Source organism: Rhamphochromis sp. 'chilingali' (assembly GCF_963969265.1).
Source record: "Rhamphochromis sp. 'chilingali' genome assembly, chromosome: 7".
Classification (NCBI taxonomy): Eukaryota; Metazoa; Chordata; class Actinopteri; order Cichliformes; family Cichlidae; genus Rhamphochromis; species Rhamphochromis sp. 'chilingali'.
The window spans coordinates 18,169,620-18,184,493 of NC_137934.1; the positions used below are offsets into that span (position 1 = coordinate 18,169,620).

Sequence of the window (14,874 nt, forward strand, 5' to 3'; positions counted from 1 at the left end):
GGGATTAATGGAGGTGTTTCACACAGCTGAGCTTTGGGTACATAAAATATATCATCGTTAGAGTTTTTAAAAAGCCAGTTTTTATGTGTACCACTACAACCGTATATCTTTTTTCCATCTCTGCACCCATTTATTGTTGTGAATAGCATTTAAATTAGGGTTTTTTTTTGTTTTTTTATAGTTAGCTTTTATAAAAATCACAATATATTGTGTTTTTTTAATGTAAAGTAATAACACGAGAAAAATCAGAACAGAAAAGACTGGGAATGAATTATCAAGTCGTTGAAAGCCACGCGTGTGAGAAAAATGCTTAGATAAGGCGAGCGTTGTGTACTAACATGTTCAATAAAGATAAAGAGCACTCTACAGAAATGCGGTTTGAAGAGATTTTTTTGTTCCAGGTGATGATTACTGAGATTTTCTTTTGTTGCTGCAATCCTCTGATAAAAGCAGAGAGAGTTTCATGCCTCTGCAGGCTTCACAGAGGTCAGATCAGGTAATTCAGTGAACTGATTGATCACCTGAGAGGGAAAGCTCTCTCTCTCCTGACTCAGCTTTTCTAACAGCAGTGATCTGATCTAGGTCATGAACCTTTGCCCACTTTCAGTGGCTCTCTGTGACTTTGATTTAAAAAATAAATCAAGACTAAACAATGGTTATTAACATGAGATTTCAGATTGTTTGAGGCCTCTGTTAACAGACCCAGACCGATGGCACTGTTGGTCTAAAGGGCGAAAATACTACTGTTGTCTGAAATGGTAAAATGGTAAATGGCCTGTATTTGTATAGCGCTTTACACATCCAGTCATCCACCCATTCACACACTGGTGATGGCAAGCTACATTATAGCCACAGCCACCCTGGGGCGCACTGACAGAGGCGAGGCTGCCGGACACTGGCGCCACCGGGCCCTCTGACCACCACCAGTAGGCAATGGGTGAAGTGTCTTGCCCAAGGACACAACAACTGAGACTGTCCAAGCCGGGCTCAAACCGGCAATCTTCCGATTACCGTACAAGGCGAACTCCCAACTCTTGAGCCACGATCGCCCACAATCGTCTGATGACAAAGGAAGAGGAGAGGGGGACGGCATATTAGGAGGCAGTGAGAGAAGGAGAGGTAGGAGTGGAAGGATTTTAAATGTAGGGACTGTGACTGATAAAAGGAGAGAGCTGTTTGATATGACATGGCTTCATGCTTGGACAGAGCACTACATGAACATAGATAAACATCTGGACCGAAGCCTCCCAGTGCTTATTGGGCTGACAGGTGTGACCACACTGACATAAGAGACTAAAACTTTATTTTAGTTAGCTCCTTAAGCACACATTTAAATTTTTAGATAGTTTTACTTCACTCTGTTAATCTAGTTCCACAGTTACAAGTCCAGGATTTTGTTGTTATCATAGACGACGTCCCCTTTGATGATGACATACCGGATGAGCTCCTGATGTCCTCCCAGCTGGTAAATCAGGTGCTCCCACCTGCAGAACGACACAGAGGACAGCCTCTGTTATTTTTATTTCTTATTTCTAATGTAAAGCTGATACAATATTAGATTTTCAATGTAGGAAGAGGTCAGAAGTATCAGAAAAACACCAAATCTAAACATCTGCACACCAAAGTTTCTGCCTCTGATTAGGAATCACTAAAACTGCACAATTAATAAAGCTACCTGGTAAAATAATGGTTCAAATTATGAAACCATGCATTAATACAACATTACAGTTAAAGGCAGCACTAAACTGCAAGCAGTGAGTGACTGAGTGCAACACACAGAGTAAATAATTGCACTATTTCCACAATAGAAACACACAGCTGTTTCTTTAAATTTTACCTTAACTTTTTTAAGCTCCATAAAAACATGAAATTGGTCTTTGAAGTGTTCTCTGCTGTGGGTGGGCTTACCGTGTGGCGTTGAGGAGCAGCAGGTCTCCGTGCTTGTTGACCTCCAGCGATCCATGTGTGTGGGAGCGCCCGAGGGCGTAGGCCGCGTTGATGGTGGCGGCGGCCAAAGCCTCTGGCATGGACATCCTCATGTTAACACAGGCCAGATGCATCACTATCGGCTGAGGGAGAGAAAAAGAACAGAGGGGGATGTAAGCAGAGGGGAGCCTGCAGTTCCTCTATTGGCCACTTGAGGCAGACTCTTGAAGTGAATCAACCCCTCCAGACTTCCATGTTAAAATGTCCAACTTTACATGCCTACAGCAGCAGTTTGCACCTCAGTGGAAGCTAATAACTTATCATTCTTGCTTAAGGAAAAACGGAAACATAATGTTTAGGCTTCATGGGTAATGTCACAGTACTTACATCCATCTTTTATATACAGCGTGTGGCTGTGACAGAGACAAAGGAGGAGTCAGACATCCTGCACTCACCATAGAGCAGCAGTAGGCATTGGGGTTGAAGTCGCTGCCGAGGGCCACGATCACTCCGGCGTCCAGCATGTCTCTGGCCCGAGGCTGGGGCAACCTAAACATCAATAAATGTATTACTCGAAAACTCTCGGTTAAAGTGTGTGTGTGTGTGTGTGTGTGTGTGTGTGTGTGTGTGTGTGTGTGTGTGTGTGTGTGTGTGTGTGTGTGTGTGTGTGTGTGTTACAGTACCGCAGAATGTAAGCTGTAGTCGGCAGGAGGACCGCGGCAGTTTTTGCTTTGGCCATGGCAGCAATTCCTGCATCTGTCACCTCCTCCAGGTGACTGATGGCTAAGGCTCCAAGCTCCGCCCCCATCTGAAATAAATGCACACTCTGTTTAACAAGACAGGACCTCAGATGATTATTAATAAACAATTAAACTGTTAGGTTTCAGATAAATATCCAAAGGTCTCCGTGCAGCTCATCTGCATTTGGCCCCGGATCATCAATTATATTTTATGCGCCTTTAGTGTCTTTTTTTTTTGTCGATAGTGACATTTCCCTCGCCTTCCTGACCATGTTTTTGGATGTGTTAGACTGTATTACTCTGAAAGTCAAAGATTATCAGCAGCTGAAATAACATATATTCTGTACACCCATATGTTCTTAGAAAAAAAACATATGGGTGTATGGAAACTGTTTAATAAGGCCACAAAACTCACATGACTCTGTGAACATTTGTTTTCTCAATCCATCTGTACGGGGATCTGGAGACTATCCAGATGCAGAAGAGCGTAGGTCTGGTAGTAAAGATGGTAATGAAGCATGCTAGTTTTCATCACAAAGGTGGAAACTAGCTGATATTTTTCTTTGGAGTTGGTGTAAACTAAAATAATATGAGTACTGTTGATCCGGTGAGCAGAAACTGAAGGTTATGATGTGGTTCAGAGGTGAATATTCATCTTTAGGCTGTAGCTTACAGTGTATACATAAGCTTCGGCAGATACCTGAGCAGAGTTCATGGGATGAAGCTCATCTCCATGGAAATTGATGTTGAGGCCCATTTGTTTGCCTGCCTGCAGGATGGAGCGGCTCGAGCTGAGGTCAAACACTCCCTGCTCACAAAACACGTCGATGTTGTCGACTCTGAGAGTCCCAGCAGACATCCTTTCCTTCAGCCGAGGCAGCTGAACTCTCAGAATGTCCTCTGTAGCTTCTGCCACTGTTTTCTCTCTGAAGGAGGAGGAAGACGTGGAGGAGGAGGAGGAGATATGGAATATAAGGCAAAAATAGTTATACTTACTTGGGCACTGCGTGAGCTCCGCAGTAGGTGGCAGAGATGTTTATAGGTAGGGAGCGCCGGGCCTCCTCGATCACTTCCAGCATTTTCAGCTCGGTCTGCAACTCCAGGCCGTAACCGCTCTTACACTCCACCAGGGTGGTGCCCGCTCGCTGCATCCGCATCAACCTGCTGCGGAGGGTCGCCAGGAGGTCCGAGGCGGGGGCGGCTCGAGTGTGCTCCACCGTGAAGTGGATGCCTCCACCTGCTCGGTGCACGTCCATATAGGTGGCACCTGCCAGCTGCAGATGGAGCGCCGAGCATGTCATCAACAGTTCAGATGCTCAGTGAAGCGAAGTGAAGTTAAGCAGAATAATTTACCTTCATTGCAAATTCATGCACCCGGTCCCCAGCCCAGACTGGATGAGTGTGAGCATCAACCAAGCCTGAAACAAGAAGTTTGCAGCAGTTAATCACTGCGAGAAGAGGCAGAAGTAAAAGGTCAAACATTAAAAGTACTTTGGACTTCGGCTCCTTCCTGATTTCTTAGTTTTTTTGCATATTTTTCACAAGCTTGATATCAAACAAATCATTTAAATTTAGCATCTTTAGTCTGTAAATTTGATGATGATAATGGGAGAAAACAGAAAACAAACAAAACAAATGTCTGGGAGTCTTTTTTTAGAACATCAAGTATTTTTTTACATTACACTAAGGCAAGAAATTCTCAACAATTCACACGTCTGACTGCTTATATTTAAGCCAACAGAACTGATACAGAGCTAATGCTCACCTGGCAGGACGCACATTCCTGCAGCATCGATCACTTTGTCAAACAAAGCTTCTGCATACTGAGCTCTGATGGTTTCTGCAGGCCCTACAGCTTTAATCAGCCCGTCACTGTGAGGGAAAAGCACACATTCATCCAGTGACGTTGTTCTCTGACATGTCATGAGTCTGTAGAGCCTGTAGGGGGCGCTCCAGTGTGTATCATTGGTCGTCAGGTTAAGAAATCACTTTTCAAATAACCTGAAACTGGTGCCCAAAAGCACAGCACAGCTCCTAACAAGCTCTGCTCACTTCTGTAGCTACATGAGATATTTTCCATCTTTCTGATGAAATCTGAGAGACTCTAATAAAGCTTCTTAACCTTCAACAGAGGTTATTTATGACTCCTGTCATATTTATTCATGTGCCCTGTGTAATTTTCAAGCATTTCCCAATGTATTTGTCAACCTCCAAAACAGATCTGTTTTTTTAAACAGAACCATTGATTCTATTGTAGTTTTTCACTTTTTTTTTGCTATATTTTGATGTTTGGCATTGTAATATAGCTAACAGATCTACAGTGGCGTCTTGGATGACCTCTTTTGCATTAAAATGACTGAAAGTAATAAGCTACATTAGAACATTTCAGAGCATCTGTGATAGACAGTAGAGATATGATAAATACAAATAGAACCATTTTTTTTAAAGCCTTTAACATTACATGGGGATGCTCATCATTTCAGTCACTAAAGCAGCTTGGTCTGTGAATTAGAGATATATTAGAAAATAACAATAAGAAGTAGTGTATAAATAAAATACCAAACCTGTCTAATTGTAGGGGAACATGGTAGAAGAGGCTCTGAATCAAACGTTTAAGAGACTTTAAAATTTTGCATTTGTGCAGCTACATGTGCAATAAAAACCTATCACCAGTTTAGTCATCTTTAAAATCTACTGTCTTTATTTTACTTAACAGGACAGTAAACATTTGACAGTCAAAACCTAATCTTTTACTCAATAATCCCTGTAGCCTTCTTTTGCCATCACATGGTGTAAAGCAAAAGGTGTCAAAGGGAAAAGTGCAGCTTCAACAGCAGGTCCTAATTTTCCTCATTTATTCAGTTTCCTGTCCGTTTGTGTGCTTTTGTAGAGCACAAAGCATGCACATGTATAGATTTTGGAACCCAAACATTCCCACTTTCTTTACAATTCAAAAATCTTGAGATTTTAACAAGCTTCTAACCTTGCATAGACTTCTTCTGTGTTTAAATCCTCACACCAGAAGCAGTAGTCACTTTTGACCCCCGACCCAGATGTTTGACATCTCCTTTATAAAGCTTAGAGATCTGAGAATGTGCCTATAAAATTCAGAATTTGTGACAAACTTACCTTCCTATTACAACGCTCCCATTTTCAATCACGCAGAAATTTTGCATCCCATATTTGGTCAGGTACTTCTCAGAGTTTTTGCAGATCAAAACTAGCTGTTTGGCATTTTTAACCAGCAGTCTGTAAGGTCTGGACATTTTGACTCATCTGAAGTCAAACTTTAGGAGAGAGGGTGTTGAAGCCAACTCAGGAAACAGGCAAATATTTACCCAAGAGAGAAACAGCAGAGTTTAAAGTGCACAGAGGGGGGTGGGGCTTACTGTACACCCCCCCAAAAAAAAAAAAAATCAGACAACACACAAACACACGTATTTTTTAAGAAAGGGTACAATAATCACTTTATTGTGTCTGTATCACGACATAAAACTGGTCTCACATACAGTAGAAAAAAAAAGATTCAAAGCTGCTTGAAAAATAACCCCAAACGTTCATTTGTTTCACACGGTGAAAGCACAAACACACATCAGCCCGGCATCACTCTCGCATCTCGCCGTCCTCTTCCTCCTCTTCTACACCTCTGATGTACAAAACATTATTGCACCTGTGGAGGTCGAGCACAGCATGAGAAAGCGTTTCCTTTCACCAGTCACTTAATTATTAACACAAGTTAGTCAAGTCTGACGACTTCAAACTGTTCAGACTCCCACTGATTTCTCTCTGTGGCGTTACAAAGTGTCATTCACATACCTGATGAGAACCTCACCGAGATGTCCGGCCAACGCTCCATCCACATACTCTTCTGTGTTTGCCAGCTGTAAAAAAAAATAAATAAATAAAACAAAGTTCAAAGGTCAGGTAAGATAATTGGTGGGGCAGAGAAGCCAAGACCTCCCTCATCCCAGCCACCTCCTCCAGCTCATCCAGGGAAACACTGAGGTGTTCCCAGGCCAGCTGACAGATAAAATCTCTCCGGTGCTTCCTGGGTGTCCACCCAGAACACCTCACATAGGAGGTGACCTCCTCAACTGTCTCCTTTCAGTGTGGAGGTGTAGCGGCTCTAGTGTGAGCCTCTAATAGCCAGCCATCCTTCGGAGAAAGCTCATTTCTACTGCTTGTATATCAAAATAACTAAAAAGAGCCTTAACAATACGATCAGGCCCAGACTAGCAAAGTTATGGCATTTTTCTACAAAAATCTTGTTGCTGCAGCTCCATCTGGTGGCAGATAGTTGAATAAATATTTAGGACACCAAATCACCAGCATTGGACTTAAAATATAATTTAATTAGATTTAATGACTTGTACATTCAGCACTGACTAGTGACAATGGCAATGATCAGTCGCCACAGTTGCACAAATTTATACTTAAAACAAGCGCTAAATAAACGAATAAAAAAATGTAATCTGTTTTTACCTGATTTCACCAGGTAAAAACAGAGCCACTTTGGTGATACAGAAAACTCTGACTTTAAGTTTAGCATAGCCTAGCATGCCATTCTGTGGTGTAATTCTATAAATGTGAAGTTTTTAATGGGTAGAAACTGTTCATACTTCACAAATTATCAAGTATCAGGATGTTTTCCCTGAGCTGGATTATTGATGTTGTCCTAAGTATATTAATATGTGTGTATTTTCATCAGGGTGTATGTTTAGAACTACAAGTGAGGACAGTGTTGAGTTAACACAGGTCCCTTCTTCTGTGACTGTCTGGTCACTGGTGTACAGCCCAACACTGGAATGATGCTTCCTTGCAATGATGTCATTTTATCCTTCAACAGGAAAATACTACAGGTTCTTGTGTGACCCCATGAACACATTGCTCGAGTTTTAATAATAATAATAATAATAATAATAATAATAATAATAATAATAATAATGTATACTTGATCCCCACAGGGAAATTACTTTCTCTGTATTTAACCCATTCACTCAGTGAAGCAGTGGGCAGCCACTAATCAGGCGCCCATGGAGCAGTGTGTAGGGAAGGTACTTTGCTCAGGGTACCTCAGGGTAGCCGTTCAGTGGATTCGAATCCCAGACCTTCCGATCATGGGGTGACCATGCTATCTACTGAGCTATCCCTGCCCACAAAATAATTTTCTGTTGCTGGGTAATGCAGGGGAACTGTGTACTGACAGCTTGGAGGAGTTCTGTGTTGCATTAAGCAACAGTAAAAACAACCTTTCTAAGAGAAGAGCTTTGTTTGCTGCTACAAACACAGCGACAAAGAAGCAGAGGAGGCAAAGGTAACACATTACTCTGGGCTAACAGTTGTTTTTACTTGGATACAGAATAACACCAAGTTTAGAAAAATAAATCCAAGTCACCTTTCATGCTACAGCAGCTGCATTAATGCCAAACTAAATGAGCTTGTCAATGTTAAAAATCACATTAGCTGAAAACTGCTTTTATTTTGAAATCGAGTCTCAGTTTCTCTTACCGTAATACCTAGTCTATAAACAATGCATAATTTGACCGTAGAACAAATTTTAGGTAATTGAACAAGGCAAATGATCCACACCTGCATATTCATGTACCCGTCCACAGACACGAGGTAGCCCTTATATTCCATGCCCCACTTCAGCTTCACCATCACTGGTTTTCCTGTCAGGCCGTTCAGGAAGGGCTTCGGGTTCAGAGGTAAACTCTGGAGAAGCAGACCAATCAGAGATAAATACACACACATCAAATTCAGACACCAATGAAACAAACAGCTACAATTTAGCATCGTAATACCCGTACATGTCAAATCAAAACCATATGCAGTGACTTATTCTGATCTGTGATCTTATAATAGGTATCAGGTCTCTAAAAAGAGATCTTGCACGTTTCCTTTCAGTTTGCAGTTTTCCAAAGACAAAGACGATTAAAAAATAAACCGTGAATTTTATAATTATCAAGTTATTATAAGTATTTAGCTTCAAAATATTTGTGTGGCAGTTAAATTAGACGTTTTCTGAATGAAGTTTGGTGCGACACTCTCCACAGATTCAAGCAGGAAGAAAATCGCCAATAAACAAACAGCCAATAAACAGGAAGCATTGAAACCAGCCTAATTATGTTTCCGTAGATAAACATAAAAAGTGAGGCTGCTTTCCGTGTGAGGATTCATTCATTATCTCTACAGTTATGCATGAGACGCTAGCCTCGCTTATGCTAACCAGCTAACAGGCTAGTCGCTATTCCCGCGCCCTTCTGAGTAAAAAATCCCCCAAAACATCCGGTGAAGCTAAAATGTAAAGTTTTCCGAGCTTTACTCACCATTTTAGCTCAAAGTAAATAAGCACTGTGCGTTTTAAGGTATACGTTTGGTATCCTTTCGTCACAATAACGTTGCACTTAACAGCAGCACACGCTTTGCCGCCGACCGGAAGTCCTGCACTTTGCTTCCTGAGGAGTCTGCGTGTTTTTACACACCGCGACCTAGCGGTCAGAGGTCTCACCACACCCAAACCGTATTATTTATTTATTTATTTATTTATTTATTTATTTTATTGGTTATCATGAGCAGAACAGAAACATTTAAGACCATGAGAAACATGAGAAAAACAAACTGTGGTCAACCATCAAAGCAAGGGACAGCGCACAATTTAAAAAATCAACTCAGTTCAAATTAACAACTAAATGATTGAAAATTAAACATAACTCAGTGTTCCAACATGACAATGATCCCAAACACACATAAAAATGACAACTAAAGTTATTTTGCCTCATGATAATATACTTAAAAGTTAAATTGTGATCTGATTACTGTTCAAAGCAAATAAAAGCATCACTGTCGGTGCCTCCACCTGCCCTCAGCTGAACTGAAGGCAGATGGATAATGACATATCCTGTAGGTGCAACACCTGCTCTACTTATGTCACTTTGACATGCCCCTCACTCACAAACTGCTCACTAGTTGAACCCTGTGGCCTCTTTGGGGGTGAAAAGTTAAATAACTGTAATAACCGAGTCAGCCGGCTGTAAGTCTGAGCAGCAATTTCACTCCAGGCAAAAACAGTCTGACGCGCTCACATTTTTTCTGCGCTGAAGCGTTGAACAGTTTCTGAAGTATCTGACAAGTTCAAACCTGATGCGATGAATGAAACTAACACCTGACTTCCTGCTGTTAGAGGCTGTGATTGTCCAGAAATTCCTCTGAAATTGCAGCAGAGCTTTATTTGCATATTTGAAATACTTGTGTCCTTACATCATTTTAGCCTATTAGCCGCCCTCTGTGTAATTAACCGACCCGTCAGTCAGTTTGTGTGTGTTTTATAGCATGAAGGAAATATGTGGCAGAGAGAGAATGAAAATGGCTAGAAATCCAAAAATTACTAGCAAAATATGTTAAAATAGGAAAGCTTGTCCATCCTGGTCACTCCCATAGCAAACTGTAACATTTTCAGCTTGGCCACCATTTCCAAACTGTACATTGTAGCATCTGTACTATCTTGTAAACCTTCCCTTTCACACTTGTTGCAATCCTTCTATCACAAATCACCCCTGACACCCGTCTCCACCCACTCCACCCTCCCTGGACTCTCTTCATTACCTCTTTTGTGCACTTGTCTGTTGATTTCGCTGGTTTAACTCAGGTATTTAGACTCATCTGCCTTCATTACCTCTGCTTTTTGCATCCTTACTGCAGAGAGATTTAAAATAATGACTTCAAAGCAGCAAAAGAGGTTCAAAACTGCTACAAAACATGAAAAATTAGTAAAAAGGGATGTGTTAACACTGCGTCAGGCTGGTGACCTGTCCAGGGTGTACCCTAACTCTTGCCCTATGGTTGCTGGGATAGGTTCCAGCCCCCTGTGATCATCATAAGGCTAAATGGAAGAGGATGGATGGATGGATAAAGGCATTCAAACTAGACTATAAAAGTTTTTGACGTGCCACAGAGATGGAAAAGTAGTATAAGACTACAAACTATCAAAAAGATAGTAAAATGTAGTAAAATGATAAGTAAAAGATGACTAACGTGAACACTGAGTGGGGGCTCAGTAAAGGGCTCACAGATGGTGGCGCTGGTGGTGGAAAACAGACTAGAAAGACACACAACATGACTAGATTAAAAAATAACCTGAAACACATCCAGAAATACAACAAAAAGAGTGAAAGATGAGCACAAACTGAGAAAAACCAACACAAAGAGCTCCAAAACTGACCCAAAAACAACAATGGAGATGATAAAATGACTTTAAACAGAAACTGCCCTAAATAGATGTAAAGTGACCACAAAGAGCTTTAAGAAGACCACAGAGCATTATTGGAGACTTGTTCATTGACTTTTCTGCCCAAAAGCTGAGAAGATGAAAACATCTCTCTTGTCTTTATGGAGCTAAATCCTGGAAACTGTTTAAAACCGTGAGAAAAGAACAAAGTTTTCTCCTCCACAAAGAGCCAGGCGGGCGGTGACTGAACCAGGACAGGCAGAACAAAGTGAACAGGTGAGATAGTTTAACTTGGCTCACTGCTTATTGGACAAGGGTCAGGTGCTTAGAAAGCAGGTCACGGTCCGATTACACCGCAGACAGAGAAGCCAGAGCCGTGCTGGGTTCAGTCGAGCTTAAGCCAAATGGGCCTGAGAGGAAATCGGCGTTCTACCTCTGCTGAACACAGGGAGGCGCCCTGCAGCCTGCACGCTGTTGAAGCCACTCCTGCAGGCTGGAAGCTGGGGGCTTTCCCCTCTTCTTTTTATGGGCAGCGATGATGTGGAAAGCAGGATGAGTATTTAACTGGATCTTTCACTGGTTTTCTATGGACACTGGCGATGTCGTCTACAAAGGCTCGTGGTCGGCAGAGCAACCAGAGGGTGTAATTTGAAGTGCCTCAGCAGCTCACGCAGCTTCTGCATCCAAAGCCAATTAGTCAGAAATGTGGATGTGAGCACTCATGTGGTCCGTTCATCATCAGGGTCTATGTGGTCCCCTCAGGGGGTCCAAACCCTGTCAGGACCAGTGGTGGGCAATCATCAAACTCACTTCAAAGTGTCACAGCGTCAAACCAAAATCAGATCATGTCTTACATCGCTGCAGTCTGAAGCCAGTGATGCACAGCAACACCTCACTTTCATCTGATTTCTGATGATTCACTATAGAGAACTTTGCATTCTGGGTAAAATTTCAAGTTTCTTAAGTCTGTTTCAGAATGGTGACTCTTCAAAGCAAATTACAGCATATGAAAGCTTTCCTTTTTTGTGCCTACAATTTGATCCTGGACTGATCTTCTAGTTTTGATTCCCTCTGTGCCCAAATAGTTTCCCACTGTCATTTTGTAAGTCTTGCCAAATGTAAAACCATTTGTTTTCCTTTTAGCTCTCTTGAACATATAAATCCTTTTTTACTGGCAGTTGTTGCCCCATCACAGTCCTGTGAGAAAATAAGTACATTCCATGATTCAGCAGCTTGTGGAACCACCATTAGCAGCAATAACTTGAAATAATTGTTTTGTCTTCCATTGTTATGAAGGACTTTTCAGATTTGTTGACAATTGGTTAATCAAGTGCATTTGATCAGCACTTGGGTGCTACATACCCTCTCAACACCACCACCAACGGAAGCAGTGAGGTAGGTCTTCATAAAGAGATGTGAACATTGAAAACACAGTTTCAGAGGTTAAAACTGTAAAATATACATTGTTGGGTAGTTGACCTGAAACAATGAACTAAATAAAACACAAAAGAAGCCACATATTTCTAGTTTACTGCGGTTTTCAGATGCAGGTAATGCGTGTTTTGTCATCACATGACTCGTGTTATACTGTACATGTTTGCTATTAGCCGTTTACAGTTAGCTTGAAACTTCCACAGCGTCAGTCACGTTTTTTTTTTTGTTTGTTTGTTTTGGTGTTGTTTTTTGTCTCTCCACAATCACTAAATCACTTCCGTTTTGTTTCCCGATTTTTTTTTTCATCTTGTGTTTTATTTTTCTACTTGCTGGTGTTTTCTTAGGTTGGAGTGCGTTTGAGATGCTAGTCATTAATTGAAAGTCATATATTTAATATGAGCATCCAAATTTGCATGTCAAGAAGTGAGGAAATGCGCCTTTAAAGGAAGTTTGGACTCCCTGAACTCCTCATAAAGTCCCCCCCGCGTGGTCCCGGGTCCTCGTGCCGGGACCCCGCTGGTGCGAAGATGAGGCTGGGAGCACAAACTGGAATGTTCCTTTAAGTCGCAGAAAAATCCGGAGGGAGAGGCGGAGCTGGCGCACAGCGCTGTCACCGCACCTCCTCTGCGTCTCCGTGCGCCCTCAGAGGCAGATCACCGCAGGGAGATGAACCACGCCGCAGGTCCCGGAGCAGCAGACGAGCCAGGCAGACCCGTTCACTTTTCTTCCTCCTCTTCGGCCCTCCTCCTTTCTCTACGGGACACCTCACACCGTCCGGGATCATGCTGTTCCTTCATACGGCTGAGTTATCATCGCCCTGTTGGATCGCAGCTGAGTGAAAGAGAAAGTCCACACTGGAGCTGAACCCTGCGCACTTGCCTTGTTTTTTTAAACTTTGCCACTGTGGATGAGCTCCCTGATTTCTGAGTAACTCCAGCGGATTTTCTGGCTCGCTTTTCTCCCCCACATATCTTGGTCTATTCCCACAGCAGAGGAGATATGTTTTTCTTGTTCGTGGTCAGCCTGGCTGTGTTTTCAGATGCAGGTCAGTGTGATGTTTTTTAAAAAAAAAATTTTATTAGGGGGGTTGCCACTGGGGCAACAATGTCTCCGTGGCAAGTGCAGCAATGCAGAACTCCCTTGAAATTTGGGGCAATTTAACCTCTCACTGCTCAGGTTTAAGATAATTAACACACATATGTTGAAAGATGATCATAATCAGCTTTTATATTAACCTCCAGGAAGAAAGAGAACAATAGAGGATGTGTCCCATCCTCAGTGTTTCCCTTTCAAAGAGCAGATATTGTGATTTATAGTTGAATAATTGAGTTATTTCTGATTAAAGCATATTCAATTTCCTGTAAAACCTGTGATTTTTGTTATTTTACATCCATTTATTCTCTCCCCATCAACACTGTGACATAATTCATATGGATCTACCGCCTAACAAAGAAAATCCACCTATAAAAAGTGCAAATATGCAATAATTCATCCTGTAAAATGTAATGTGAGCCTATCTGTGAGGTCTTGCACATGACAGAAGCAGTAGAGGGCTCCAGGTTTTAAAGTAATAAATCCACAGTGGGGATGACACTATTTGCCCGGAGGGGTGGAGTGGGTGGAGGGTTAGGGTTGTAGAGCGTCTGGAAGGCGTCTGAATGCTGCTCATCGTCCCCGAGCTGCCAAACTTTATCTGTGTCAGAGTCCACGCTGCCTGCGGTCCGTGGCAGGCAGGTGCACAATGCCTCTATTATCCTTTTTGCATAACATTTCCGATCGAGGTAAAACACTTGACTTGTGTACACACACACAAATACACACAGCCCATTTCTCAGCTGCCCCACTCACTCTCAGACTGAATGAGGTGTGTCTGTTCACTGTTCTTTGGCTGGTTTGATTTTTGGTCCACTGACACCGAAAACAAAGCGTTAGCCCAGCTTTAGTTTCACACTTTGTTTTTGTTTGGTTTCTGTTCGAATGAGAGTCCAGGAAAAGTGAAAGTAACCCAATAAAACCGGGAAAAGATGCAAAACAGGTAGAAATACAGACAGAAGAGGCTCAAAGATGTTAAATATACCACTGAAAGAGCTGCGAATCATCCAGAATGTGGTGAGAAAAAAGACCACAAATGGACAAAAACTGCCACAAAGAGAGATTGTGTCTTTTTGACAAACAGAATATTTAAATCTAAGTATAATAGGAAAATGTTTAGTTTTACTGGAAAAATTGAGAAAAATATTAATTTTCTTTCAAGATGATCCAAGGCTCTTTGCTTCTTCTTTTTTTTTTTTTTTTACACTAATGGGGCCAATTTTGTAGATGGACTGATGTCTTTATTGGGTGATATCTACCCAAGCAGATAATTCCGGTTGGATTTAATCTGGTCTTTAAAGTATTTCCCCTTCTCTTTAACTCATTTTACTTTTGCCAATAGTCCCAAAGAAACTGCTGATATTGTTTTTCTGCAGAGTAAACTGGACTCGGGAGAGAAATTTTACTTTTAATGATGGTGTGAGAACCATTATTTTTAATATTTTAGTCAAATAA

General features: G+C 41.8%; 3 protein-coding genes across 3 annotated transcripts in view; 1 reads left to right on the forward strand and 2 right to left on the reverse strand.

The window, feature by feature from the left end:
• Positions 1-141: 141 nt before the first annotated feature.
• On the reverse strand, positions 142-5,975 carry amdhd1 (amidohydrolase domain containing 1). Its single transcript, XM_080886371.1, has 9 exons — positions 5,796-5,975; positions 4,432-4,538; positions 4,020-4,084; positions 3,663-3,940; positions 3,367-3,592; positions 2,610-2,734; positions 2,382-2,475; positions 1,909-2,069; positions 142-1,484 (listed from the first exon to the last, which is right to left on the reverse strand). Exons 1-9 carry the CDS (start codon positions 5,930-5,932, stop codon positions 1,379-1,381), a joined length of 1,299 nt encoding a protein of 432 aa, XP_080742497.1. The 5' UTR covers positions 5,933-5,975; the 3' UTR covers positions 142-1,378.
• A 129-nt stretch (positions 5,976-6,104) lies between these two features.
• snrpf (small nuclear ribonucleoprotein polypeptide F) lies at positions 6,105-9,141 on the reverse strand. Its single transcript, XM_080887948.1, has 4 exons — positions 8,996-9,141; positions 8,256-8,381; positions 6,483-6,547; positions 6,105-6,336 (listed from the first exon to the last, which is right to left on the reverse strand). The coding sequence occupies exons 1-4, from the start codon at positions 8,996-8,998 to the stop codon at positions 6,270-6,272; spliced, it is 261 nt and encodes an 86-aa protein (XP_080744074.1). The 5' UTR covers positions 8,999-9,141; the 3' UTR covers positions 6,105-6,269.
• A 3,723-nt stretch (positions 9,142-12,864) lies between these two features.
• The window catches only part of ntn4 (netrin 4), a 32,096-nt gene continuing 30,086 nt past the window's right edge, over positions 12,865-14,874 (forward strand). The window contains exon 1 of the mRNA XM_080886935.1: positions 12,865-13,372. Within this exon, the coding sequence (XP_080743061.1) occupies positions 13,327-13,372 (46 nt within the window). The 5' untranslated portion in view covers positions 12,865-13,326. The remainder of the gene's footprint in view (positions 13,373-14,874) is intronic.